This window comes from Elephantulus edwardii, unplaced genomic scaffold (genome assembly GCF_000299155.1).
Source record: "Elephantulus edwardii isolate Elephantulus edwardi_28Jun2011 unplaced genomic scaffold, EleEdw1.0 scaffold00008, whole genome shotgun sequence".
Lineage (NCBI taxonomy): Eukaryota > Metazoa > Chordata > Mammalia > Macroscelidea > Macroscelididae > Elephantulus > Elephantulus edwardii.
Genome location: NW_006399758.1, coordinates 9,167,881 through 9,195,724, shown reverse-complemented (window position 1 = coordinate 9,195,724; position 27,844 = coordinate 9,167,881). Strand labels below are relative to the sequence as shown.

Genomic DNA, 27,844 nt, shown 5'->3' with positions numbered 1-27,844 from the left:
GATTTTCTTCAGGTTTTTTGTTGTTTTAGGCAAACTGTATTACCTTGAGTTCATTTCCTATGCATGTTATATATGTGGGTGTTGGTCTAGTAGGTGTGTTCTATATGAAAACCAGGTAATTGTAGGGTTTTATTTTTCCCTAGAATATTTACGGGATCCACAAGACTAGATGGAAACGCTATTGGTATGTATATACATTTAATCCACTTACAAACTGACTTTTGTGATTAACAGCCCATATGTCCAATCACAGTCAAATGGTTTGAGAAATTATGCTACATTCACACAGTGGAATACTATGGAACATGCAGGCGCAATGATTTTAAAAATCACTACATAACTCAGGAGGGACTAGAAAGCATTATGCTAAGTGAACTAACTCAGTCCCATAAGGACAAATATTAAATAAGACCATTATTGTTGAAAAAGAAAGATAACTAGTAAAATATGTAGATCCAAGGGAGAGAGGGTAGGACCAGAGCAGTGAGGATAGGCAGGGAGGTAGTCAAAGGGTTGCACAATTTGATAGGTGGAGGAAGGAGTGGGTAGAGGAAGTGGGAAAGATCTGGTGTGAAAAACAATCTATATGAACTTTGTAAGTAAACCAATATAATAGGATTTTCTTAAAAAGTCTTTAAAGGTAAGCGTATGCTGATATGTGCATGTGTTTTAATTAGACCAATGCAATTTATTATAGCAAAATTATTTTTAATGTGAGTGACAGCTGTGGTTTTGTAAATGTAAATTTCTTTGTATTATAGTGGATTTTGTCCGCTGGCTCTGTGCTGTGTCTATGGATGAATTACTTTCGACTACACATCCAAGGATGTTTAGTTTGCAAAAAATAGTAGAAATATCATATTATAACATGGGAAGAATAAGATTGCAGTGGTCTCGGATTTGGGAAGTTATTGGCGATCATTTTAATAAGGTATTTAAATAGTTATATTACTTGTTTTACATTTATACATTGTATTAAACATACCAATCTACGTTATAAATTTTTTCTCTTTTTTCCTCATCAATTGTGTCTTATTTTTTATAATTAAATTTAGAAAACCCCTTGATCCCTTTTGTAAAAGAAATATATTCGCTGGGTTTTAAGAGTTTAATTAAGATTTCTGTATTGAACATGAAGAAATGCTCAGAAATCACTGGCATTTAGGGAAATACAAATCATAGCCACAATGAGATACCATCTCAATGCAGTAGCAGTGACAAAGTTTAACAGGTCAGCAAGTAATAAGTTTGATGAGGATGTGGAGATATAGGAACTCTTATACACTATTGGTGGGGTTGTAAAATGGTACAACTACTCTGGAAGGCAGTTTAGCATTTCCCTAAAGAGTTGAACATAGAAAATCCATATGACCCAGCTATTCCACTTCTTGGAATATGTTGTTGTTAAGTGCCATCGAGTCGTAAGCGACTCATAGCGACTCTAAGAATGAAAGTCATTGACACTTGCATGCATGACTTTCATCCTTTCTCCAGGTTCAGGTTCATAAGGTTTCTGGAGGCAAGCTATTTATGGAACTGGATGCCACTCCTGCTTCCAATAAACCCTTCCAATATACCTGCTTCCAATATACCTGCTTCCAATACACTTGGAATATACCCTGAGAAAATTAGAAATGAGACACAAATGGAGATTTGTACACTAATGTTCATAGCAGCATTATTCACCATTGCAAGAAAATGCTCAGATGTCCAAGCACAAAGGAATGTATTAAGAAATTGTGGTACATTCACATGATGGAATACTACGCAGTATGCAGGAGCAATGATTTCAGAAATTATTACCTAACTTGGTCGGGTAGATCATAGAGATTAGAGATCATTGTGCTAAGTGAACGAACTCAGACCCATAAGGATAAATACTGTATAAGACCATTATTGTTGAAATAGAAAGATAACTGGTAAAACAGGAATGCGGATCCAAAGAGGGGAGGGTGGGAGCAGGCAGATGAGGATGGGTAGGGAAGTAATCATAGGGGCACACAATTTTATGGGTAGAGGGCAGGCTGGGTAAAGGAAATTGGAATAATATGTTTTGAAGAACAATGTATGTGAACTTTGTAAGCAAACAAGTATAAAATGAAAATTTATTTTTAAAATGTTTAAAAAAATCAAAAAAGATACCTGTGCTGAGTATTCCATGGACTGCCTACAGAAACATATATGGCTTGGGAAAAGTGCAGCCAGAGTGCTCCTTGGAGGTAAAGATTATGAAGGTTCTTCTCACATAGTTTGAGCATATTACTAGCAGAGACTATTCCTTGAAGAGGGAAATCATATTTGGAAGGAAGATGAAGGGTCAGCGAAAGAGAGGAAGACCTTCACTGAGATAGATTAACACAGTGACTGTAACAGTGGGCTCAGGTATATCAGAGATGATAAAGATGGCACAGGAGGAGAGGACAGAGTGCACATCGGTTGTTCCTTGGGTTGCTATGAACTGGGGTTGACTCAACAGCACTTAACAATAATTACCTGCTTTATCTTGGTAAGAAACATTGTTAACATAATGCTCCTACTTTTATAGAGAATCTTAGGATTTACCTACCTATACGTTGTATTTTTAATGTATTTTTTTTCTAAAACAAAATTAAAATTTGTAGATTTTCACAGCTCACATTCAGGTCTTTTCTTGTTCCATTACAGGTTGGCTGTAACCCTAATGAAGATGTAGCTATTTTTGCAGTAGACTCTTTGAGGCAACTGTCAATGAAATTCTTAGAGAAAGGAGAACTTGCTAATTTCAGATTTCAAAAGGATTTCTTAAGACCTTTTGAACATATAATGAAACGAAACAGGTATTAAATTTATTCAGTTGCCTAAAATCAGAAAAAATGCCTATTATTTCCCACAATAGGGGAGAAAATAAGTTGATGAGTTTTATCTACCTACATATCCATGCATTTATATTCATGTTATAGGTCTCCTACAATTCGAGATATGGTTGTACGATGCATAGCACAGATGGTTAATTCTCAAGCTGCTAATATTCGTTCTGGATGGAAGAATATTTTCTCTGTATTTCATCTCGCTGCATCTGATCAAGATGAAAGCATAGTGGAACTTGCATTCCAAACAACAGGGCACATTGTTAGTGAGTATCATTTTATCCATGTCTAACTTACTAGTATCTTTTTTCTTTCTTATTAATTTTAATGAGTTTACAGAGACTTAGGGTTTCCAGTCATTCATTGTTGCGCTTTTCTCCCTCTCCATCCCCTCCCCCCAAATTCACTCTTCTCTTTCAAAAGAAAATGAAAAACAAGTATCTTCTGATTAAAAAAAATGGATTGATTACGAGGCCAGGGGACTGATGAGGTTCTTTTTTCTTTTTAAATTATTCTGAGTACGAACTTAGACAACAGAAGATTTGCTTATTTTGAAGCTGAGAAAAAATAAAGGCAGCCTAGCTAAAATTTTCTTTGGCACTTAGAGAATTCAGTGTAACTTCATGCTTGGTCTGAATAACTATTTTTCTTTTTTTAGTTATTTCAGTTGATTTAGGAGTGCTGGTTATACAGTGCATAACATACTGCATTATTAGCCAAAGAGTTGGCAGTTTAAACCCACGAGCCATTTTGAAGAAGATGGGCAGAATCCTCCATTGAGATTCACAGCCTCAGAAACCTGGAAGGGTTTCGGAAGGTCGCTGTGGGTTGGAACCAACTTACGGCAGTGAGTTTGAGATTCTGTGTTTGTTTTAGTTAGCTTCCAGAGCTCTAATGTGTTACATGTCAGGTTGCTGACCATAGAATTCACAGTTGTGATCCACCAATCATTCCACAGGAGAAATAGAAAGCGTTCAGATCGTTCAGTGATTTACAGACTTGGAAACCAAATGGAAAGTTGTTATCAGTCCGTATTGGCTCTTCAGCAGTGGGGGTTTTGTTTTAGTTAGCTTGTCTTAGAACCCATTGCTCTTCTACAGTAACTTTTAAGAGGGAATCATGGCAAGAACACAGGTGTGGGAGTCATACCATCATGTGTGCTGGTCACTTTTAATACTAGGGTGTACCTGACCCAAGCCATGATATTTTCAGTTACTTTATATGCATGAAGAACAAAGAACTGATGCCTTTGAATTGAGGTGTTGGTCAAGGATATTGACTGTCCCACGGACTGCCAGAAGAACAAATCTGTCTTTGAAGAATTGCAGCCAGAATGATCCTTAAAAGCAAAAATAGTGAGACTTCACCTCACGTGTTTTTGAGCATGCATTCAGGAGGATCCAGTCCCTGGAGAAAGAAGCACATCGTGCCTAAGAGTAGTCATTGGAAGAGAGGAAGACCCACAGTGAGATGGATTGACTGCAATGGTGGGCTTAAGCACAGAGGTTATGAGGATGTCAGAGGCCAAGACAGGATTTTGTTCTGTTGTACTTGCTTCTCTTTTACAAAGGGTCCTTATGTGTCAGAGTCTGATCAACAGTGCCTAACAACAAGAGGTTATTAACGTAAAACACAAAGAAATACACAAAGTAGAACCTGTTAAAAAAGGTGAACCCAAGTTTTATGTCATTAGGGCCTGTTTGATCTTCAAGTTTTCAAAGTTTTACTGGGAGAACCAGTGTGAATAATAGTATTTTTATAGTTAGCATTTGTTATTCTTTCTAATTTTTTTTTATATCCTCACAATAATTTTCTGCAGTGAGTACCTATTAGAAATTTTTTACACCTAAATTTAATCCAGTGCAAGGGAAATTGAGCAATTGGCATAAAGTCTAGTGAGTGATAAATCTGAGATGTAAGGCCTAGGAACTTAAAGCCTTTGCTTTTCACTCTTTGTTAGAGCCTCCTTTGACTTTTTTTTTAAATATAATTTTTAAATGTTGAAAAACAAGATAGCGAATAAGTGAGATTTTTTTTTTACCTAAGTGATATTATATAGTATCTTCAAACTTCTTTTGTGTACTACTCAAGTGAAATGTGCCTTATTTTTTCTAATTAACAGTAATTTCATTGTATATATGTCACTGGTTTGTTTTTGTTTTTTGGGTCTTTTTTTAGGGAAAGATTTCTCAGTTTAGTTGATTTTAACTCTGTCTACATTTGATGTCTAAATATGTGTTTAGTCATCTGTAGAAAATAGAATACATTTCTAAAAGTTAGTTTGTCTTTACAGTTTATATAAGAAAAAATTATCGTCATTCTTAAAGTTACAGGGAAAGTATTATTGTATAAATTAATCTCATAAGAGCTTCTCCAGAGAGAAAAGATGAGTATTATCTGAACACAGTACAAACTTGTTTTAATGAGGTTGAATATATATTATTCACATTCAATTTTTACAAGAACCCTACAGTTCACTTTTTTAATGCAACTTATATTTTTTTACAGCATATTCTTTCCATTTAGTTTTTTCCCCATTCATTCATTGTTGCACATTTTTCCTCCCTGCCACTCTTCTGTCCTAGTTTGTTTTTCTCCAAAAAGGAAAAAAAAAATTCTTTCGTTGTTATACAATCTCCCCCACCCCCCATCCCCAAGTTCACAGTCCACTTTACTGTGCATTTCTTTTTTCTGGAATCTTGTCATGAAAATAATGCCTAATTCTGTATTCCTTTTAAACAGTTCTTTCCCTCATCTCTTTCAATGCAGTATACATTATTTAACCCCTTTTCTTAGTTTCCCCTTCAAACCCAGAATCAGTCCCATTTTACAATAGTGGCACTATGAAGTATTTGTCCTTTTGTGACTCACATATTTCACTCAAGATAATGTCCTCCAGGATCACCCATTTTGTATAATATTTCATGAGTTCTTTGGTTTCAAAGCAGCATCGTATTCCATTGTGTGAATAAACCACACTTTCTCTATCCATTAATTTGTTGATGGGTACTTTGGTTGTTTCCAACTCTTTGCTATTGTGAACAAAGCTGCAATAAACATGGGTGTGCATATATCTGCTTGGGTGGCAATTCTAGTTTCTTTAGGGTATATTCCCAGTAGTGGAGTTGCTTGGGTCAAATGGTATTTCTATTTGCAACTTTTTGAGAAAGCGCCATCCTACCTTCCATAGTGGCTGCACCATTTTACGCTCCCACCAACAGTGAATAAGGGTTCCAGTTTTTCCACAACCTCACCAGCATTTGCTTTTTGCTACTCTGTTGAATTTTGCTATTCTTACTGGGGTGAGATGATATCTCATAGTTGTGCTGCCTTTGACTTTAAGGGACATAGTAAGGATATAAATTAGCCCTGTGCACATGATGACAGTATTGATGACTTAGTAATGATGACTTAGTTAAAGCTGTCATTTCCTCAGTGTTTGCTTAAGGTAAGCATTGTGCTAAGTATTTTCCCTTTGTTATTCTCTATAATGCATACAGCTATCACTGTCCTCTTAGGTCATTAATACAAAGATTAAATAAAAGCATTTGCTGATTCAACAAATGTTTAATCAGTGTCTACTGGCTATGCCGGTCAGTATGTTAGATGCTGGGTTTATAGAGTGAAAAAAAGCATACAATTCCCTGTCCGCACTTCCTAATGTGGTCAAGTAAGTGATAGAGACAGTCTTGAACCTCAGATCTGTTGAGTGTCAAACCTTTAACGATCTTTAAAGAATTCAAACATTAAGTACATAGGCTTTGGTAAAACTAAGAGTAATTTAAAATGATAATTTTTTAATGTACTTTTCTCTCTTTTAGCCCTTGTGTTTGAAAAACACTTTCCAGCAACCATTGATTCTTTTCAGGATGCTGTGAAATGTTTGTCTGAATTTGCATGCAATGCGGCCTTCCCAGACACAAGTATGGAAGCAATTAGACTTATTCGCCATTGTGCAAAATATGTGTCTGATAGACCTCAGGTATATTACATTTTAGTAAACAGAATTTTTTTCTAAGTTTTTTTTTTTGTGGCATGTAATCTAATTAATCTAGAAATTGAGATAGGAAGCAGTCTTCTGAGTGTTTGAAGTATATTGACTTAGTTGATCTTTTTCGTAATTTTTCTGGAATTGATTGATATGGTACTAACCTCAGACAGTTTCTCAGCTCAGGAAATTGAGGCATAATGGAGGTTAAAACTTAGCCTATAGTGGTAGGACTGTCTAACAAAAGGACCCAGGGGTCTGAACCTGGGCATGTGTGTTTAGCCATTGCTCTGCACTGATGCATGTCTGCTGGCATACAGCAGTACCAGGGCAGATGCCTGACTCTGAGTGAGTTTGGGCTTCAGATGTGCAGGTGAGAAAGGTTGAAGTGGTAATCCATATCTGAATCTGTATTTTGTACTGTAATGAGAATCAATATATTATAAATTTGATAATAAGGTTTTTATAACATATTGCTAAGAAGAGACTATTCTTAGGAAAAGGACATCATGCTTGAAAAGATGGAGGGTCACACTAACTCATTTGAACTCCACTCTTCCCAGTGTGGGTAATGTGACTTCTTGATGTCATCATCATTTGAAATTATAACAGATCCTGACTTAAACTGGCAAATAATTCAAAAAGGTCCATGGATGGTTCTGGCAGTTTACACTTGGTAGCAAACTCAAAGATGGCAGTTGAGACTTTGCCAGTGCCTCTGCACTCCTTCCGCAGAGATGACAGCAGAAGCCCATGTGTTGTAGTTCTACTCTTACCACACGGGGTCCTCCTGTATTAGAGCTACAGAATGAGTTGGTTTGTTTTTGATACTGCAGGTCGGTGTCAGGTTGGAAGCTAAAAAGCCAGCTTTTGGATTCTAGTCTAGTGTTCTGAATTCTTATAAAAATAAGAATTTCTACCTTCTTATAAGTTATTTATGCAACTGCTCACTTATAACTTGAAAAGCATTTAAACACTTATGGAGAAATGATATGCTGAGTTGAAAGACATTAATGTGTTTTGTTTTAATAACCTGACTCTTTTTTTTTAAGACCTTCAAGGAATACACAAGTGATGACATGAATGTAGCACCTGAAGACAGGGTGTGGGTGAGAGGATGGTTCCCAATTCTCTTTGAGTTATCCTGTATCATCAATAGATGCAAATTAGATGTAAGAACCAGGTAACAGTCCGTATTTGTAATTAAATTCTGAAGGGTTCCTTATGACTTTAATCAAATTAACTTTCTCATGTCAACTTAAGTTTAGCAGTTAAGGGTCATAAATCTCATATATTATCACTTGTATATAGTAGCACTTTTAACAGATAGATATATTTTACTGTGCTAAAGTAACAAATGGAAATATATTACTTTTCCTTAAAATTACATTATAGCCTATTTTGAATTTTAGTTCTGTCTTTTTATACATTTGTTTTCTGTTAGAAAATAGAGTTAGTGGCAAAATTGGTTTTATTTCCAGATGAATGATGGGAAGAATTTTACATTATACAACCTTAGTGGAGTTATTAAGTTTCTCTTTTTTTTTTTTTTATTTATTTTTAATTTTTTGTGCATGTACCGTCAGATCAGATCTGACTGGTATAGGAGGAGATTGTCCCTCCTTCTTCAGCAGAGCCTCTGGTGGATTTGAACCATGCACCTCTGGGATTGCAGTGCAGCTTCTTGCCACCAGGCCACCAGAGCACCCTAAGTTTCTCTTTTAAATCTGGACAGTAAAATAATCTTGGATAATATAATTTTATTAAAAAATAATTAAACTCTCAAAATGAATATAATAATGAGATCTATGTAAGCATAGTCAGTTTTGAAGACACTGTTAATGACATAATGTAACCAACCATGCAAGTGCTTAGTACATACTTTTTTATGTCATAGTTTGTAGTCATCTGATATTTTAATATTTCTTAGCTTGTGTTACTGACTGCTATATAGAAATATGTAATCTCTGTTATCCTGATACATTAATAAGTATTTAAGCCCACAGTAGGTTCAATTTTATGTTAATTTTGTTTGTTTTACTAGCAGAAGATAGTCTTCCAAAGCAACATTAAACAAAATCTGTAAGGACAGGTGAAAATACTGCCTTGGCTTAAAAAGAAACATTTTTCTTTTGAAAATGTTACAATATTTGATTTCTGTACAGGCTTATAACAAATCTAATTAATAAAATTTAGAGAATTACTATTTTTTCCATTATTTTCTCTTTACACTCACCCCCGACTAAGGTTAAACTTGATCTTATATCCTAAGAAACTCTCATTTATAGTACTTTTTCATTTATAGTACTTTTTTATAACAGAAAATATAAGTAATCCAGAATAAGAATCAAACCTCAGGTCTTTTTCATAAAATTTAACAATATAAAGACATGACAGAACATTTCATTTTACTTTTAGGCATAGTGAATTGTTTATCTATGAACTTGTTACAATTTCAGGTTTTTTAAAAATTTATGTTAAATTGTTTATCTTTCCAACTTTCAAATATCCTGCTCATGTTTTCTTAAGAATCTTGAGTTAGATAGTCTAGACCATGATACATATGCAGATATGGGATTAAGTCTGTGCAGAGTAGCAAATGAAATAAACCAAGCACCAATAGTAAAATGGGGTGCTCTCATGGCTGGATAGTAAAGACTTGGGCTGCCAACCCAAAGCAAGCAGTTCAAATCCCCTGGCTATTCTCGGGGAGGAGTTGGGGGAGAAAGTTGGGCAGTTTCCTCCCATGCAATTTGTTGCTTCTGAAAATGTGGTGGAGGATCAGCTATGAGTCTTCTAATCTGACAACATATACCACCACCAACAACCAGTATTAATGAAGAAATATGTTTGGCTTACCAAGATGTGGGAGTGTGATACATTTGTAAACTGAAGAATGTAGCTAAAATTTGATTAAAGGAAACAGCATATAGCAATTAGATAAAGCTATGTAACATGGACAAAGTCAGGAAAACAATTTCACATTTGAATTTAATAGGAAAATAATTTCACATTTCAGTTTTAATAGTTATTCAAAAGATAGTGGTCTTTTCACTTTGCCAATTGGACTCATGTCTTGATTGGTCATGCAGGTGGGGCTAGGGGAAACATCTTTTTGTAAAAAAAAATTCTTTATTTTTCATTTCAATGAACATCTACAGAGATTTTGGAATTCCATTCATTCATTGTTGCACCCCTCCCCCCCCCAACCCCCGGAAACATCCTTTTAAAACTCAGGCCTGCTGGATGTTTGTCTTGTATCTTGTCAGAGGAAACAGGTTGGCAGGGCTGGGAAAGATAGGGGTCCAACAACATTTAATCCTTGCAGCAAGTACTCATTAGTACCCCCTTGGCAGTGGGCTCTGGTGTGATGGTTTGTATATAGCACTGAACCAAACAGATCCTCACCATCATATAGTATATTTTGCATATATTTTATAGTATTCATTATAAATCCTTTTGCTGACCAGTGCATATGATCAAAGTTAATGGTTATTAGTTAAATATCTCTCCAACTTTTTGCAGTTCTATTCTTTAATGTTTTATCGTGGTTTCAGTGAAATTACACAGCCACTTTAGTTTACCGTTCATCATCTGTACACATTTTGTTTCATGGCATTAGGTGTAAATCCCCTCAGTGCAACGGCATTCTTCCCACTTCTCTCTGGGGTCCTCATTTCCATTTGCCCTTTCCTCTTGAACTTTGTTTTTTTAAAAATACTGCCATTTAGTCTCATCTTGTTGTTTGTTCATAGTAATCCTGGAATGGATTTAGTTCCAGGTTAGAAAGGTGTCTAAGAATCATGATGCTAAAGGTTCTACCAATCAGTCTATTGTCAGACCAGCACATCTGGACTTTTAAATTACTTTGGAATTTTGAATTCTGCATTTTCTGCTGCTCTGCACAGGACTTTCTCTTGTGATTCTGATTAAAGTGCTCAGTGGTGGCCGATTATCTTCTGGTTCATCAGGTCCCAGGGTGAGAGATGTGTAGTTCTCATGTTCCCTTAGTCTTTTGGATTCACTGTTTGCAGGAGTCATTGGTTTCCATCATGCTTTACTGCTTCACTTAGTGGAGAAACCTATAGTTGTGTCTTGGGTGGCCATCATCATGCTTTTTAAGACCTCAGTCACTACTTACTAAAATTTTTGCTGTTGTTATTTACTGTAAAGTTGGAACCAACTAATAGCAGGTTTTCAGAGGCAGTAAGTTGCCCAGGGGGAGATTGCTTGTCTTTCTTCTGAAGAGCAGTTGGTGGACTTGAACAGCATACCTTTGGTTTGGCAGCACAATTCCTTGCCACTAAGTCACCAGATTTCCTTACTTACCAAAGTAGTATGTAAGAAAATGTCTTTTATGAACTATGACCTTGATGTTCCCTAAGGCTCTGGTCTTAAGCACAGTGACTCAATCCCTCATTCTTTGTTACATTTCAATATCAAAAAGACAAAAATCCCAACTACTGAGAAGCAGCATGTTAGATGGAGAAAAGCATGAAATTGCCACTATTTCATGTAACTTGGATCCATGATCAGCACCCTTGGTACCAGCATTCAGGAAGTGAGGACACATACTGTGTCAGCAAAGTCTGCAGCCTGGGCCTTTCCAAATTACTGAGGAGCAATGATATCAATTTGGAGATTGAGGTGTGCCTGATTCAGCCATGGTCTTTTCGATCACTTGCTATGCATCTTTGAGTTGGACAGTGAATAAGGATAACAGAAGAATTGAAGTCTTTGAGCTGTGGTGTTGGAGAAGAGTACATAATATCCCATGAACTGCCAAAAGAAAACAAAGATAGAATGCTCGTCGGAGGCAAACATGACAAAGCTTTATCTGACATACTTCAGGCATGTTGCTAAGAGAGGCTGTTCTTGGAAAGGAGCATCATGCTTGGAATTGGAGAGTCACAAAAAGAGAGGAAGATCCTCACCCAGATGGATTGACACAGTAACTGCAGCAATGTTCTCAAGTGTGTCAGAGATGCAGAAGATGGCAAGGATAAGATAGAGTTCAGATCTGTTGGGCATACAGTTGCTGTGAGTCATACTTGATGGCACCTAATAACAAAAGCAATTGTATTTACAGCTCGTTCAAATATGTATATAGATATATTCTTTTTTCAAATACATGTACATGCATACGTATTCATAGGTATATTCCCACCTAACATACTGTACCTATTCATCTTGCATGCCATACATCCTTTTATAAATGTAGCATCAAGTCAGAACCAACTCATAGCTGACCCTCCAACAAGTTTTCAGAGTCTGTAAATTGCTTGGGAAGGTAGATCCAAACCTCAGACCTTTGGGATGACAGCACAGCTCCTTACCACTAGGGTATTAGAGCTCCCTTAGTACTGGTGGTTGATATAATTTATAAATTACTGCTTTTGTTACTGTTATTGCAGAAGTGTGTATAAAGTAGTATTTACTGTTGTTGTTTTTACTTGTTATCTTTCTAATTTAAGGAAGTCTTTTATTTCTTGATAAAGCCTTGACTTATCTGTACAAAAATTCTTTAACTACAACACTTATTCTCTCCTTTTGTTTTGACATTATCTGTAGTTTTATGTTTCTGGCTACCAGTTTTCAGTCTTTTAGCTTTGTTTTGTTTTGGAGAACTATTTATTTGAGATGATACCTGGCTGAGGCTGTCCTGTGACGGAATCACAGATGGTTGTCTGATGCTCTTTATTTCTTTTAAAATTTCTTAGAAGGTTGGTTTAATTTTACAAAATCTTTTATATTTCTGTGTATTTGGAAATGGCTTCATTTCACCATCATATTTGAGAGATGACTTAATGGATATGTAAATCTGAGTTTGAGGGGACTTTGTCATTTCCATTCGAGGTTTTACTGTGTCTTTTCACTGTTTGTACTGGTTCGCTTTGGTTCACTTGGCATTTTGGTTCACATCCGTTATTTCACTTTGCTAGTTGGGAGAACAACCACTTGGCCAACTGACTGGAAGAGATCTATATTTGTTCCCATTCCAAAGAAGGGTGACCCAACTGAGTGTGGAAACTACAGAACAATAGCATTGATTTCACATGAAAGCAAGATTCTACTGAAGATTATCCAGAAACAACTGGAACAGTACATGAGCAGAGAACTGCCAGAAGTCCAGGCTGGGTTTAGAAGGGGTTGTGGTACTAGGGATATTGTAGCCGATATTAGATGGATCTTAGCTGAAAGCAGAGAATACCAGAGGAATGTCTATCTGTGTTTCATTGATTATGCAAAGGCATTTGACTGCGTTGGATCATAACAAACTGTGGCTGACTCTGAGAAGAATGGGAATCCCAGAACATTTAATCGTGCTAATGCAAAATCTTATACTTGGACCAAGAGGCAGTCGTCAGAACAGAGCAGGGCAACACTGCATGGTTCAAAATTGGAAAGGGTGTGCTCCAAGGATGTGTCCTATCTCCATACCTTTTCAACCTGTATGCAGAGCAGATTATCCAAGAGGCTGGGCTCTATGAGGAGAGGCGTGGCGTCAGGATTGGTGGAAGATCTATCAGCAATCTGCGTTATGCAGATGACACAACCTTGCTCACTGAAACTGAGGAGGACCTCATGCACTTACTGCAGAGGGTCAAGGACTGCAGCCTTCAGTATGGACTGGGGCTCAATGTCAAGAAGACAAAGATTTTCACCACTGGACCAATTGGTAGCATCAGGATGGATGGCGAAGAGATTGAGATTGTTCACAGCTTCAGTTTGCTTGGCTCCATGGTCAACACTCTTGGCACCAGCAGCCAGGAAATCAAAAAACGTATTACGATAGGAAAGTCTGCTGTTAGGGACCTCTCTAAAGTACTCAAGAGCAACGGTGTCTCTTCGGAGACGAAGCTGCGCCTGAGACAGGCCATGGTCTTTGCAATCACTTGTTATGCATCAGAGAGTTGGACAATGACTAGGGAGGACAGAAGGAGAATTGACGCCTTTGAGCTGTGGTGCTGGAGAAGAGTATTGAATGTACCATGGACTGCCAAGAAAACAAACAGATTCATCCCAGAGAGGATTAAACCAGGCTACTCCTTGGAGGCAAAGATTCTGGGGCTTTGTCTGACATACTTTGGACCTGTTGCAAGGAGAGACAGGTCTTTGGAGAGGGACATCATGCTGGGTAGAGTAGAGGGACAGTGCAGGAGGGGAAGACCCTTTGTGAGGTGGATTGATTCAGTGACTGGGGTAATCGGGATGGGTGTGTCAGAGGCAATGCGATTGGCACAGGATAGAGCATGGTTTAGGGCTGTTGTGTATAGGGTCGCTATGAGTCGTAAACGACTCGACGGCACATAACAACAACAACAACAGTTGGGCAGAACTTAGTCTTACTGGCTTCCCTTTGTGGATGACCTTTCTCTTCTGTTCCTTAAGCTGCTCTTGGGATTTTTTTCTTAGTATTTGGGTTTGGCTAGTTTAATTATGATAGGTTTTTATGTTTTTTATTATTATTATTGATTGCTTATAATCATTCATATGCATTGTATTTTGTACAATAAATTACAATTGGTCAATGCCTGTTATCCTCCTCTTGCCTATTCCTTCACCCCTGCCTCTTTCACCCACTAACCTGGTCTCCTGCCCTCTTCTATCTGCCCCCTTTTGAACATTTGTGCATATCTAGTTCACTTACCCTCCTGGTTTCCCTACAGTGATCTTATGCAGTGATTTTCTTTTGAGGTCTATTCTGTATGGGCTTGTTGAGTTTCTTGTGCAGGTGTCTTCTTACTGTTGATGAAAAAGAAAATTTCTTAATATAGGAAATTTTCTGCCAGCAAATCTTCGACAATTCTGTGGGATGTTGTTACAGGGTAGTTGTGTGACACGCGCTTTATTTTATTTTTGTGCTTTGTTTGCCTCCTATTCCGGAATTCTGATCACATGTAAATTTTTCCTCTTGATAACACCCCACATTATTCTTAGATGTTCTTTCTCTTAAGAATTTTTTTCTCAAATGAATGTCAGTTGATCTTTTTTAGAAAACTTTATTTTATTTTGTGTGTACTGCCAAATCAGATCTGACTGGTACAGAAGGAGAATGGCCCTCCTTCTCCAGCAGAGCATCTGGTGGATTTGAACCGCGCTCTGGGATTACAGTGCAGCTTCTTACCACTAGGCCACCAGAGCTCCCTTACATCAGTTGATTTTTTTTTTTTAACTTTCACTAATTCTCATTATTAATTCAGTTCTGCTCATATGTCATTCTGTTGAATTGTCTGTTTCTAAAATTTTATTATTAATCTTTTGGATTTCTAGTTCTGTTTTTGTGTAGTTTCTAACTCCATATATTTTTGTCTTTGTGGTACTGTATTTTTTTTTTAATGAGTTCTTCCATTGTTTTCTCTTGGTTTTGTCTGAATTTTCCTTAATTTCTTGTAGAATTTATATATTACTAGCTTTTTGGATTCCTTATTATTACTATTTCTTTCTCTGGTGGATTTTCTGGTTCTTTGTTTACTTGTTGGAGCTATCTTATAAACAGTTCTGCTGCTTCATGTTATTTTTCTTTTATTTATCTGTTATTACCTGCTCCTCCTTGTCCTTCACTCCCACCCCTCCATCAATTTGATTCCTACTCAGTAGCAGCCTTCTGGGACAGAGCAGAAGTGACCATAGAGTTTCCATAAATCTTTATGGGAACAGGTTGTGTCACTTTCATCCTGTGGACTAGCTTGTGGGTTTCAACTACTGTCCTATTGGCTGGAAACTGAGTGCATTAACCAGCACCCCAGAAGTACTCTTTATCTTACTTACTGCATCCTGAGCTTTTCCTTGTGTATTATATCAAAGTAATAAGGCATGCCTACCACCTTGATTGCTAGTCAGGTTCTACTCAAGCTCTTTGCTGTCTCTTGGTGGCTGAGACAGTGACTGGGTGTGTGTGTGCATGAGTCTCTCTTCAACAGTCTTGCAGCATAGATGTGGCTGCCATTGTTCGTCTCTGTGTGGCTTATCTCCTGGGGCTTGGGTGCAGGGAGACTTTTCTGCTTGCTGGGTAGAATGTTGTGTGTTCAGTGGTGGGTGCCTGTGCCCGTGGTCAATAATGAGTGATATAAATCTGTCACCAGTCAGCAAGACTCTTAGTGGTCATCAGACCAGACACAAGCCTCTCATTTCAGGGAGATAACAATGTGATAATGAGGAAGGGGAATGGCTCAAGTCCACAGGTGTGCCCATTCAAAGGGTGTGCCCTGTCCACTAGAAGCAGCATGGGGAAGTGTATGTTGGCAACCTTCAGGTCTCTGGTTCAGGTGTCTACAGGTAGTAGTAGGCACCCCTAGTCTATGGATCCCTGCACACAGTGTAGGCCTGGGAGATGGCACCTATAGTTTGTACAGGCCACCAGTGTGGGAAGCTGATTGTAGGCCTTGGTGCAGTTAGAAGGGTAGAAGGAGTGCCCTTAGGACCCCAGCACCAGTGGCCAGGCAGAGATAGGTAGACTGTGAGCCCAGCTCCAGGGATTGTCTTTAGGTACTGATAGCACCAAACAACAAGTTCCTGGTAAAGGTATATGTGCCCCAGGGAAGCAAACAGATACTCCCAGATTATAGCCCCCAGATGTTGTAGGTGGCATGGTCCAGAGAGCTGTGTTTTTAACACAAAGGCTCTGATTCCCTGGCTTTTTGAATCTACCAGCTCCTTGGGAGAAAGCTGAACAGTCTTTTCCCATAAGATTTACAACCTTGGAAACCCAGGGGAGGGAGGGTCAGCTGTGAATCAAGACTGACTTGACAGCGGTGAGTGAGTGAGTAAGTAAATGATGCTCGATTGTTGGAAGAGGAGGTACCACTGTCACAAGCCGCTAGGACAGGAGGTGAGACGGAGAAGTGAGTGCCATCATGTTTTGGATCTTAGCAGTAGTGGCTGCTCAAGGAGGCTTGCCTTGCTAGTCAGTGGGTCCCCAGTGGAAGGGACTGAATAAACAGGCAGTTGCCTGTCCTTGGACTCTGGTAGGCCATGATCACATGGGAAGAGTAATGAGGAAGACAGATGCTATATAGCCCCACAAGCCTGTGGCTCACTTTTGGGATAGCCAAGGTGATCTCACTTAACTTTTGCAGGCTTAGGGCACTCCCACCTGGCTCTGGACGAGTGCAGAGTCCTCCTCGCTTGTCTGCATCAGGTAAGGAGATCTTGGCTGGGAGCCATGCTTGCTTTGTCTTTCAGTGGCTGTTCTGTGCACCTTCATCAGGGGCCTTCGTTAGTTCTTTATGTCCAGTCTCTTCTCTGACGTGGTACTTGCTCTGATTCTTAGGATTGCCTTATTTCCTTGGCGTCTTATCGTATGAGAGATGTTTTTGAGGCATCTAACTATGCTGCCATCTTGGATCTTCTTCACTGTCCAGCTTTTTGAAAGATAGCTTGAAAAAAATCTACTTTTTGTTGTTTCTTTGATGCTTTCATGGAGTGAAGTGTGAGAATGATAGTATTGGGGATATGCTTGCTTTATTGGACAGAGTACCAAATAATAAATATTCATGCAGGTGATGATTCTTCTTACTCTGTAGTTCATTTTTTAATTCTAAATGTTAAGATGGTGGTATGAAAGTGAGGGAAAGATAAACTAAAAAGAAAAAGAAATAAGGTCAAGGTCTTTCAAAGTTTTTCCTAAATGATAAGTTCTAAACAATTCAGTTGTCTTACAACTTAAATATTTTAAAACTCAGTATCATGTGTCACTCTAAATGTGGTTTATAAGCTCAATATTTTTAGTAACTTTGAGATCTACTAAAATTTATTTTAGAAGATGGAGTTCTGATTGTGTAGACATTGTGTGTTAAAGCTCTCCTAATTATGTTCTGTCATTTCAGGGGCTTAACTGTAATGTTTGAAATAATGAAAACATATGGCCATACTTATGAAAAACATTGGTGGCAGGATTTATTCCGAATTGTTTTCAGAATCTTTGACAACATGAAGTTGCCAGAACAGCAGACAGAGGTAAAAGAACACAAAATTCTCATTAGCATAGTCAACTTAAAAGGCTTTTATATAATCCCTAATTCATATTAGTATTTCAAATTATACACATTGAGAAGAAATTCCTCGAAAATTTTTCTTTAAGGCATAAGGATATAATACTATCGTTTATAAACAAAAACACAATTTTGGAGTAGGACTGAGTTAATAAATTTGTTTTTCCTCTCTAATGTTTTTGTTAAACTTCTGGCTTTTTTTCTCATTTTAATCTTCTTCACAGAGCCAACAAAACCTCCATAGCTTAGTGTATAAAGTATAAACTTTTACATTAAGTATTTGAGAAACATCTTATACCTTTATTTTAGACTTTTTAATCTTCGATAGTACTGTCAAGTAATCATAATTCTGAAAGTTAATTCTTGTGCTGATCTCACAAGGATAAATTCTTTTTATTTCTCTTTAATGTCTGTCATATTCTGGAACAAAGCCAACTATTGTTTTCATGAATATTGTTTGAAAAGTCATAATAAATGTTACAGTAATAATTCTTTTTCTAACCAAGGCAATTAACTTAGAAAACAGTTAAATAATTTTATATGTAGGTAGTTAAAGGTATTCCCAGTTAATGAAAAATAGAAGTCAGATGTTAAGATGAATATAATGTTTTAGAAAAAAATAAAAAACACTGGTAAGAAGAAAACTGACAGGCTTGCCTTTTAAATATGAAAACATAAAAAAAAAATAAAAGTAAATAAATATGAAAACATTTCACTCCTAAATTCTAGCTGTTAATGAATGGTCTGACCTTGATTTAACCTCATCCCCACCAGAAAGCAGAGTGGATGACAACGACTTGCAACCATGCACTTTACGCAATCTGTGATGTGTTCACCCAGTATTTAGAAGTGCTCAGTGATGTGCTTCTGGATGATATTTTTGCACAACTGTACTGGTGTGTGCAGCAAGGTAGGTGTGTGTCTGATGTGTTAGAAATTGTCCTCTGTGACCATGCTATTATATAAACAAATTGCTTTTTCTTTTCTAGATAATGAGCAATTAGCACGATCTGGTACCAACTGCTTAGAGAATGTTGTTATTCTGAATGGTGAAAAATTTACCCTAGAAATCTGGGATAAAACCTGTAACTGCACATTGGATATCTTCAAAACCACAATCCCACATGCGTAAGATTTTATAGAACTTTCTGTTTACTCACACAAACGTATATTATAGTTAAGTTTGATAGCTTCTTATCAATTCTCATAACAGAAACTCCTTTGAAACATATCCTAGTGCTATCTGTTTTTAATTGTTTTTGGTGAAACATTCTTCTAGGTCATATAGCTCTGGTGTGTCCACTTGCTGTACAGAGGTAACTTGTGGTTGCTGTGAAGCCGAACACTGTGACACTTGATGTGTCAAATGCGAGAGTGGTTACCTATGGTGGATAGTGTTTGGTGGAGCTCCCCAATGAAAACAAGTTTGGAAGCAGGAGTGGCATCCACTTCTGAAATAGCTTGTCTCGGGAAACCCTATGAACCAAGAGGAAGGATGAAAGTTACACAGGCGTTCAAGTTTTTAATTTATAGTGTTGCTATGAGTCGCCTACGACTCAGCAGCACTTAACAACATAACAGCAACATATGTATTTCTACCAGTAGCTCTGCGAGAGAAGGACAAACAGTCTCTTTATGTGTGATTTACTGTCTCTGAAAACCCTCTAGAGGGTCAGCTATGAATCATTTCCAACTCAATGTACACAGCAACCACAACAACATATGTATTTAGATCTATTACAAATAAGATACCTATAAACTATAGTAAATATATGAAATAATTCTATAAAATAAAATCACTTTTTTCTAATTATCCATTATGTTGTGAGCCCACTAACTTTTTAAAGATTTGATTTTATTAGAAACCTCAGTGCTTTTTATTTGGAAAAAGGACAGTAACCTCAGGTGTAAGTTTCAGTTGCTACAGATTTAATAACTGAATTAAAATTATTTATTTGCAAATATTTACAAAGATTCTATAATGGTTGTAATTTTTCTAAAGAATGGGTTTGGGACTTGAAGTGAAGTTACTTTTATCAGTGAGGAAACAAGAGATACAGTCAGCCTGAATGATGGTGACAGGGTCTAGATTCTTGTAGGACAAACTTGAACTTACTTCCCAACTCAACTCTGTGGTCTACATGTAATGCAATTTCTAAAACGTTATTAGATTCAGTAGCCACATGTATATACACTGGCACAAATTTTACATTATGTGAACACTACCAATTAATAAAAATTTTTGAGCTTAAAGAACTTTTCTTGAAATTGACTATTGTGGCTGCACTTGGAACTCTGGTGGCATTGTTCATAGTGAGTTGTGCTGATAACCTAAAGATGTCAGTTCAGATCCACCAGGAGCTCTGTGGAAGAAAGATGGGCAGTCTCCTGACATTATGATTTACAGCCCTGGAAACCTGGTAGAGGGTCGCTGTGAGTCAGAACTGACTTGAAGACAGTAACTCTGCATTAAAGCATTCATATAATTCTTATAATTCCTCTGTAAGGAAGAGTAAATAGGAAGTAAGGAAAGTACAGACCTTTGACATTTTACTCACTTCTAAATACTAGGGAATCTTACTTGTTTTTGACACGTTTTCCTTTGGAACAATGTAATAAATTCACAAATGACGCTAAGATTTGTGTCAGAGTTATTAAATCTTTACAAAAACTGGTTGGGCTGTATTTTTTATGTAAAAACAGGTTCTTTTTCAAATTATTGAGTTAAACACACAAGAGAAAATAAAAGACTTTATATATCATCTAATAAGTGTCTCAATAGAAGCTTGTTCAGCAGAACACTTGACATTGAACTGAAGTGATCTGCTGCCCCATTCCCTAGTGGCTTCTTGTTCCTCAGAACCAAGAACTTAGGCCCTAGTCATCTCTGTATTCTCAGCACTCTCTCTAGGGTTAGAAAATTAGCTGCTACTTTTCTATACCAAAATTTTCTAATTTTCACACATTTTATTTTAAAATAGAATCTCAGTAGTTCTATGAATTTTTGAAATTTTTCTTAAATATCACATTGGAATGTGTTTGATGGCATTTGTACTTGGGAAAATTGTAAAATTGAAACCTTTCAGAGAATTTCAGAGAATTTTTTTTCTGTTTCACATCGTAAAAGCTGATAGATGGAAAGTTGGTAGAGGGAGCTCTGTTGGCTAAGCGGTAAGGAGTTGCACTGCCAACCCAAATGTACCTGGTTTGAATCCATCAGCTATTGGCTCTGAAAACCTGCTAGAGGGTCAGCTATGAGTATGTTCTGACTCCATGGTGCATAAAATACACAACACACATTGATGGTAACCTTTGACATGTCCCACTTGCAGTAATTGGTGTGATTTTGGTATTTTTAAAGGCTCTTGACGTGGCGTCCCACATCTGGAGAAACGGCTCCCCCATCTCCATCACCTGTGAGTGAAAAACAGTTGGTAAGTTTTAAGAAATCATATTTTAAACTATTCTGTTACTTGTGGTAAACAATTTTGCTACGGGCTGAATTCTTATATATGAGCCCAGCTCTTCTGCAATTAGAAAAAAAAAAGTTACCCATTTGATATCTGATAGTCTCAAGTTAAAATCCTTTGTAGTTAAGTTTCAAGGTCAAAGAAAATTAACTCTACATGCTTTGGGGAACTCTTTTAAATTTTCTTTTAATATAAATGGTCTGAGACATAGAAGACAATGATTTTAAGAGTTGTAACAGGCAGACAATATTTTGTTTGAAATGCTAACAACAAGAAAAAGACAACTCCTTTACAAAATGAGTTGTTAAGTGCTGTTGAATCACGTATAACTCTAATCAAGTATGACTTGTAACAACTCTGTGAACAACATATCCGAACCTTGCCCTACTCTGTCCTATCCTTACTGTCTCTGATGTTCTTGAGCCCTTTGTTACAGTCATTGTATCAATCCATCTTCCTAAGGATCTTTCCCTCTTTTGCTGACTCTCCATCTTCCCAAGCATAATATCCTTTTCCAAGAAGTGGACCGAAAGTATGTAAGCAGCTTTGCCGTCCTCACCTCCAGGGTGCTACTTTGGTTGCTCTTTGTCTGAGACATATCTGTTTGTTCTTTGGCAGCCCATGGGATAGTCAGTCCTCTTCTCCAATACCACCATTCAAAGGATCAGTCCTTCCCGCATCCTTATTCATTGTCTAACTTTTAGTTGCATAGTAAGTAATTGAAAAGACCATGGCTTACATCAGGTTGTGCCTTAATCTTTAAACTAGCATCATTACTCCTTAGAACTTTGGAGAGAGCCTTGACAGCAGTCCCTCCCAATGCAGCTCATCTTCTGATCTCTTGATCCTGGTACAATTAAAGGGTGTTGTTTTGGGATCAAGGCAAGATAAGATTGTTAGCAGCCTCAGTCTTTTCTCCATCTATCTTGATGTTGCTCATTGGCCCAGTGGAGAGGAGTTTTGTCTTCTTGATGTTGAAATGTAATGCATATTGAAGGCTTTGATCTTCTGCAGCAGGTGCTTCAAGTCCTTTTCACTTTCAGCAAATAATGTTTTGTCATCTGCATAAAACAAGTTGTTGACGAGTTTTCCTCCAGTACTGATAACACATTCCTCTTCATAAAGTTCAGCTTCTTAGATGATTTTCTTAGCAAGGGATTGAACAGGTATGGGAAAGGGAAACAACTTGACACATACCTTTCTTGTTTTTAAACCATATAGTGTTCCCTTGCTTGAACAACTATCTCTTGATCTAGATAAAGGTTTTGCATAGTTAAATGTTCTGGCATTTCCATTGTTCTCAGTATTAGCCATATTTAGTTATGATCCACAAGGAATCACTGGTGAAGCTCGGTATCAGCAATCAGAACTTGGAAGATGCTGATGTGGAAAATTCAGATTGAAGCTGAAGAAAATGAAGACACATCCACCAGAACCAAAGTATACACTTGAGTCTTTCTCTTGAATTTAAGAATCATGTTTGCTATCACTTGTTATGCATCAGAGAGTTGGACAATGACCAAGGAGGATAGAAGGAGAATTGATGCCTTTGAGCTGTGGTGCTGGAGAAGAGTATTGAGGGTCGCTCTGAGTCACAAGTGACTCGATGGCACATGACATCAAAATTAGGCTTGGGTCACTGAACACTTGTTGTTGTTATGTGCCGTCGAGTCGCTTGCAACTCATAGCGACTCTATGTACAATAGCCCTAAACTCCGCTCTGTCCTGTGCCAATTGCACTGTCCTCGACACTCCCATCCCAATTATCCCAGTCACTGAATAAATCCACCTCATAGAGAGCCTTCCTCTCCTGCGCTCTACCCTTCCTCTCCTCCTCCACCCTTCCAAGCATGATGTCTCTCTCTAAGGACCGGTCTCTCCTCACAACATGTCCAAAGTATGTTAGACGGAGCCTCAGAATCCTTGCCTCCAAGGAGCCACCCGGTTTAACCCTTTCCAGGACAAATCTGTTTTCCTAGCAGTCCATGGTATTCTCAATACTCTTCTCCAGCACCACAGCTCAAAGGCATCAATTCTCCTTCTATCCTCCTTGGTCATTGTCCAACTCTCTGATGCATAACAGGTGATTGCGAAGACCATGGCCTGTATCAGACGCACCTTAGTCTCCAGAGAGACACCATTGCTCTTCAGTACTTTGGAGAGGTCCCTAACAGCAGACTTTTCCATGGCAATGCTCCTTTTAATTTCCTGGGACTGTTGACTATGGAGCCAAGCAAACTAAAGCTGTGTACAATCTTCAATCTCTTCACCATCCATCCTGATGCTGCCAGTTGATCCAGTGGTGAGAATCTTTGTCTTCTTGACATTGAGCCTCAATCCATATTGTAGGCTGCAGTCCTTGACACTCTGGAGCAGGCGCTTCAGGTCCTCTTCAGTTTCAGCAAGCAGGGTTGTGTCATCAGCATAACGCAGATTGTTGATAAATCGTCCACCAATCTTGACCCCACATTTCTCCTCATAGAGCCCAGCCTCCCGGATAATCTGTTCTGCATATAGGTTGAAAAGGTGTGGAAATAGGATGCATCCCTGGCGTACGCCCTTCCCAATTTTGAACCATGCAGTGTTCCCTTGCTCTGTTCTGACGACTGCCTCCTGGTCCAAGTATAAGTTTCGCATTAGAACGATCAAGTGTTCTGGAATTCCCATTCTTCTCAGAGTCAGCCATAGTTTGTTATGATCTACACAGTCAAATGCCTTTGCATAGTCAATGAAACACAGACATTCCTCACTGAACACTAGTAATAGAAAATCAGATGAATTGTGGGATAACGTCAAGGATATCATCCATGAAGAAAACAAAAGGATATCACAAAGATAGAGTAGGAATAAAATATGAAAATAGATGTAGAGTAGACTGAAAATTTCACTAGAGTGTCAAGCCAAACAAAAGAACAAATGCTGAAGTGAAAGAATGAACAGAAGATTGCAAAGACAAAATGAGGAGAGGACATGAAAAGACACTTCATTCAAGAAGACATTGATATAACTAGCAAACACATGAAGATATGCTCAGATCATTCACTATTAGAGTCAAATAAGAAAAAACCAACAGTGTGCTATCATCCCAGCAACAGTAGCAAAGTTCAGTAAGAGAGTGAAGAACAAATTGTGGCCCGTATGGGAAGAGAATGAAACTCTCACACATTGCTGGTGAAAAGGTAAACCACTAAGGAATACCATTTGATGTCTCCTTAGAAAACTGAGAATATAAATACCGTTTGACCCTTCAGTCCAACCATTAGGTATATATCCTAAAGAATTAAGAGCTGCAGCACAAGCAAACATGTATATGCATGTTCACTGCAGCATTATTTACCATAGCAAAAAGATGGAAACAACCCGAAGTCCATCAGCAGACGAGTAGATGAAAAAACTGATATGTTCACACAGTAGAGGACTGTTGTTGTTGTTAGGTGCTGTCGTGTTGAATACAAACAGTACCAATCTTGTGAACAACAGAGCTGAACTCAGTCCTATCCAGTGCCATCCTCACACTTCTTGACACACTAGAGCCCATTACAGTAGTTACCGTGTCAGTCTACCTGGTTGAAGATCTTCCTCTCCTTCACTGTCTCTCCCTTCACTTTTCCAAATATCATATCCCTTTCCAGGGAATATCCCCTCCTAGCCCCATGCCCAAAGTGTGTGAGGCAAAGCCTTATCATCCTTGCCTCCAAAGAGCACTGTGGCTGTGCCATCTCCAAGACATTGTATTTGTTCTTTTGGCCACGCATAGGATGTTCAATGCTCTTCTCTAATACCACAGCTCAAAGGCATCAGTTCTTTTGTCTTTATTCATTATCCAGCTCTCAAATGCAAAGCAAGTTATTTCACCTTAGTCCTCAAACTGATATCATTACTTCTCAATAATTTGTAGAGGCCCCTAACTGCAGACTTTCCCAGTGCTATACATCTCCTGATTTCCTGACTGCTAGTCACAAGAATTTTAACAGTGGACCCAAGTAAGATGAAGTTGTCAACAGTTTCAGTCTTTTCTCCATCCATGTTGGTCCAGTGGTAAGCATCTTTTGTTTTCTTGACATTGAGATGCAATCCATATTGAAGGCTGTATTCTTTGATTTTGTGCAACAAGCGTTTTAAGGCCTCACTTTCAACAAGCAAGATTGTGTCATCTGCAAAATGGAATTTATTAATGAGTCTCCCTCTGATCCTGATGCCACATTCCTCTTCATTGAGTCCAGCTTCTCAAATAATTTGCTCTCACAAGAGAGACAAGGAAAAAGAGACTAAAAATCAAAACGTGACACTTAACCTGGTGGGGGAGATAACCTTGATCATGAAGGTGGTTTTTCAAGCTGAAGCTTATCCATTGTATTCAGCATGTGCTGGTCCCTGCAGTTTCCCCAACTGTGGCAATCTCAACTGCATAATTTGTGATGGTAAAGTAATGTGATCATGTTCTTCCCGGGATTAAAAGAAAAGGGGGAAAAAATTGAAGAGATAAGCAAAAGTATTCAAAGAGCAGAAGTGAAAATACTAATATCTGATAAAATAGACTTCAAGGCAAAAACCTGCATAAGAGACAGGAAATGACATTATACAGTATCTCCACACCCAGTGACAGACCTGCAAAATACACAAACTTTAACAAATTTGAAAAGAAATAGACAACTCTTTGATAACTTGTAGGAGATTTCCAACATACCACCTTTGAAGAATGTAATGAATAGAAACTGAACAAAGATACAGAAGAAGTAAAGAATATAATTGAAGCAATTGCATGTCATAGACATGTTTAGAACATCTTACCAACAAGATCACAATATACATCCATCTCCAGTGCTTATGGAACATTCTCCTCAATAGACTGTATGTTTGGTATGAGATGTCATTGCCAAATGTTTATTCCTAGTCAGGAGGTCTTCTTTTCACCCTGTTGGAAAAAGGTTTTGATGAGCACAGAGATTTAACCTTTAAAAGGCACCATTCATCAGTTTTATCTTCTTCAGATTGTGCATGTTGTTGTTAGGTGCTGTCGAGTTGTAGAGGACTCACAGCGACCCTGTGAATGAAAGCCCTGAACACTGTTCATAGGGTTTGCCGAGGCAAGTCATTTCAGAAGTGGATGCCACTCCTGCTTTCAGGCTTGTTTTAATCAAGAAGCTCCACCAAAACACTGTCCACCATGGGTAACCGTTATCACATTTGACACCTCAGTGTCAGTGTTCAGCATCACAGAAACCATGAGTTACCTCCATACAGCAATGCATAGACCAGTGCTATACTACCTAGAAGAATGTTTGACAGAAAAACAAGTTGAACCAGGCCAGAGGGCCGCGGATTAACATCACCCACCTTGAGCTTGGTAGCGTAACTTTCTGTCTACTAGGCTAGCGTAGCTATGTTGTCGTTTTGTTATTAGGTGCCATTGAGTCGTAGACGACTCATAGCGACCCTATGAATGGAAGACCTGAGCACCATTCATAGAGTTTCTGGAGGCAAGCCATTTTCGGAAGTGGCTGCCACTCCTGCTTCCAGGCAGATTATACATATCTGGCTTTATTTGTCGGTTTCTTTATACAACAGACTAGACCATCTAAGCTTGGTCCAGGTTTGTCTCATGCACTTTATGGTTGGGGCTTTATTCCCATGTCTCTGATCCACCTTGAGTTGGTTTTTGTCCGTGGTTTGTGCTGTGGATCCTCTTTCAGCTTTCTGCAGTTAACAGTCCAATTTTCTAGCACCATTTGTTGAAGAGATTGTCATTCTCCATTTGATAGGTTTTATTTCCTTGTCAAATATCAGTTGACCGTAGATAGATGGGTCTGAGTTCTCAATTCTCTTCCATTGGACTATGTGCCAGTCATTGTGCTAGTTTACTACTGTTGTGTAGTAGGTTTTGAGGCGAGGGAGTGCTGCTATTTTGGAGTTTCTTTCCTCTCCAAATAAACTTGACAGTTTCCTTTTCTATCTCCTTGAAAAATGAATTTGGTATCTGGATTAGAATTGCATTAACATGTAGATTGCTGGTAGGTCTTCCTATCTGTGAACACGGACAACATTTTTCTCATTTATTTAGGTCTTTTATTGTCTTTTATTCAGGTCTTTTATAATATAAAATGTTCTGTTATTTTCTTTTTAAATTTTATTACTTTGTGTGTGTGTACTGTCAAATAGGATCTGACTGGTACAGGAGAAGATTGCCCCTCCTTCTCCAGCAGAGCATCTGGTGCTGTTACTTTCTTTGTAACAGATCTTTTGTGTCTCTAGTTAGGTTCACTCCCGAATATCTCATTTTGTGGTTGGCTATTGTAAATGGTATTGGTTTCTTGGTTTCCTTCTCTGAGTTCTCTTTGTTACTGTTGAGGAATCCCACTGATTTTTGGATATTGATCTTGTATCTTGCCACTCTACTACATTGGTCTATTACAGGGTTTTTTTTGTTGAGTTCTTGGGGCTTTCTGTGTACACTATCATATTAACTGCATATAGCAACAACCATCTCTTACCTATTGGGATACCTTTTATTTCCTTCTCTTGTCATATTGCCCTAACAAGTACTTC

At 38.0% G+C, this 27,844-nt stretch overlaps 1 protein-coding gene across 1 annotated transcript in view; it reads left to right on the top strand.

The window, feature by feature from the left end:
* ARFGEF1 (ADP-ribosylation factor guanine nucleotide-exchange factor 1 (brefeldin A-inhibited)) overlaps nt 1-27,844 on the top strand; it is a 166,829-nt gene that overhangs the window by 121,519 nt on the left and 17,466 nt on the right. Inside the window, exons 23-32 of the mRNA XM_006880532.1 lie at nt 144-184; nt 762-931; nt 2,665-2,816; nt 2,940-3,112; nt 6,668-6,828; nt 7,887-8,017; nt 17,664-17,793; nt 18,603-18,738; nt 18,818-18,956; nt 21,190-21,262. Of these exons, the coding sequence (XP_006880594.1) occupies nt 144-184; nt 762-931; nt 2,665-2,816; nt 2,940-3,112; nt 6,668-6,828; nt 7,887-8,017; nt 17,664-17,793; nt 18,603-18,738; nt 18,818-18,956; nt 21,190-21,262 (1,306 nt within the window). The remainder of the gene's footprint in view (nt 1-143; nt 185-761; nt 932-2,664; nt 2,817-2,939; nt 3,113-6,667; nt 6,829-7,886; nt 8,018-17,663; nt 17,794-18,602; nt 18,739-18,817; nt 18,957-21,189; nt 21,263-27,844) is intronic.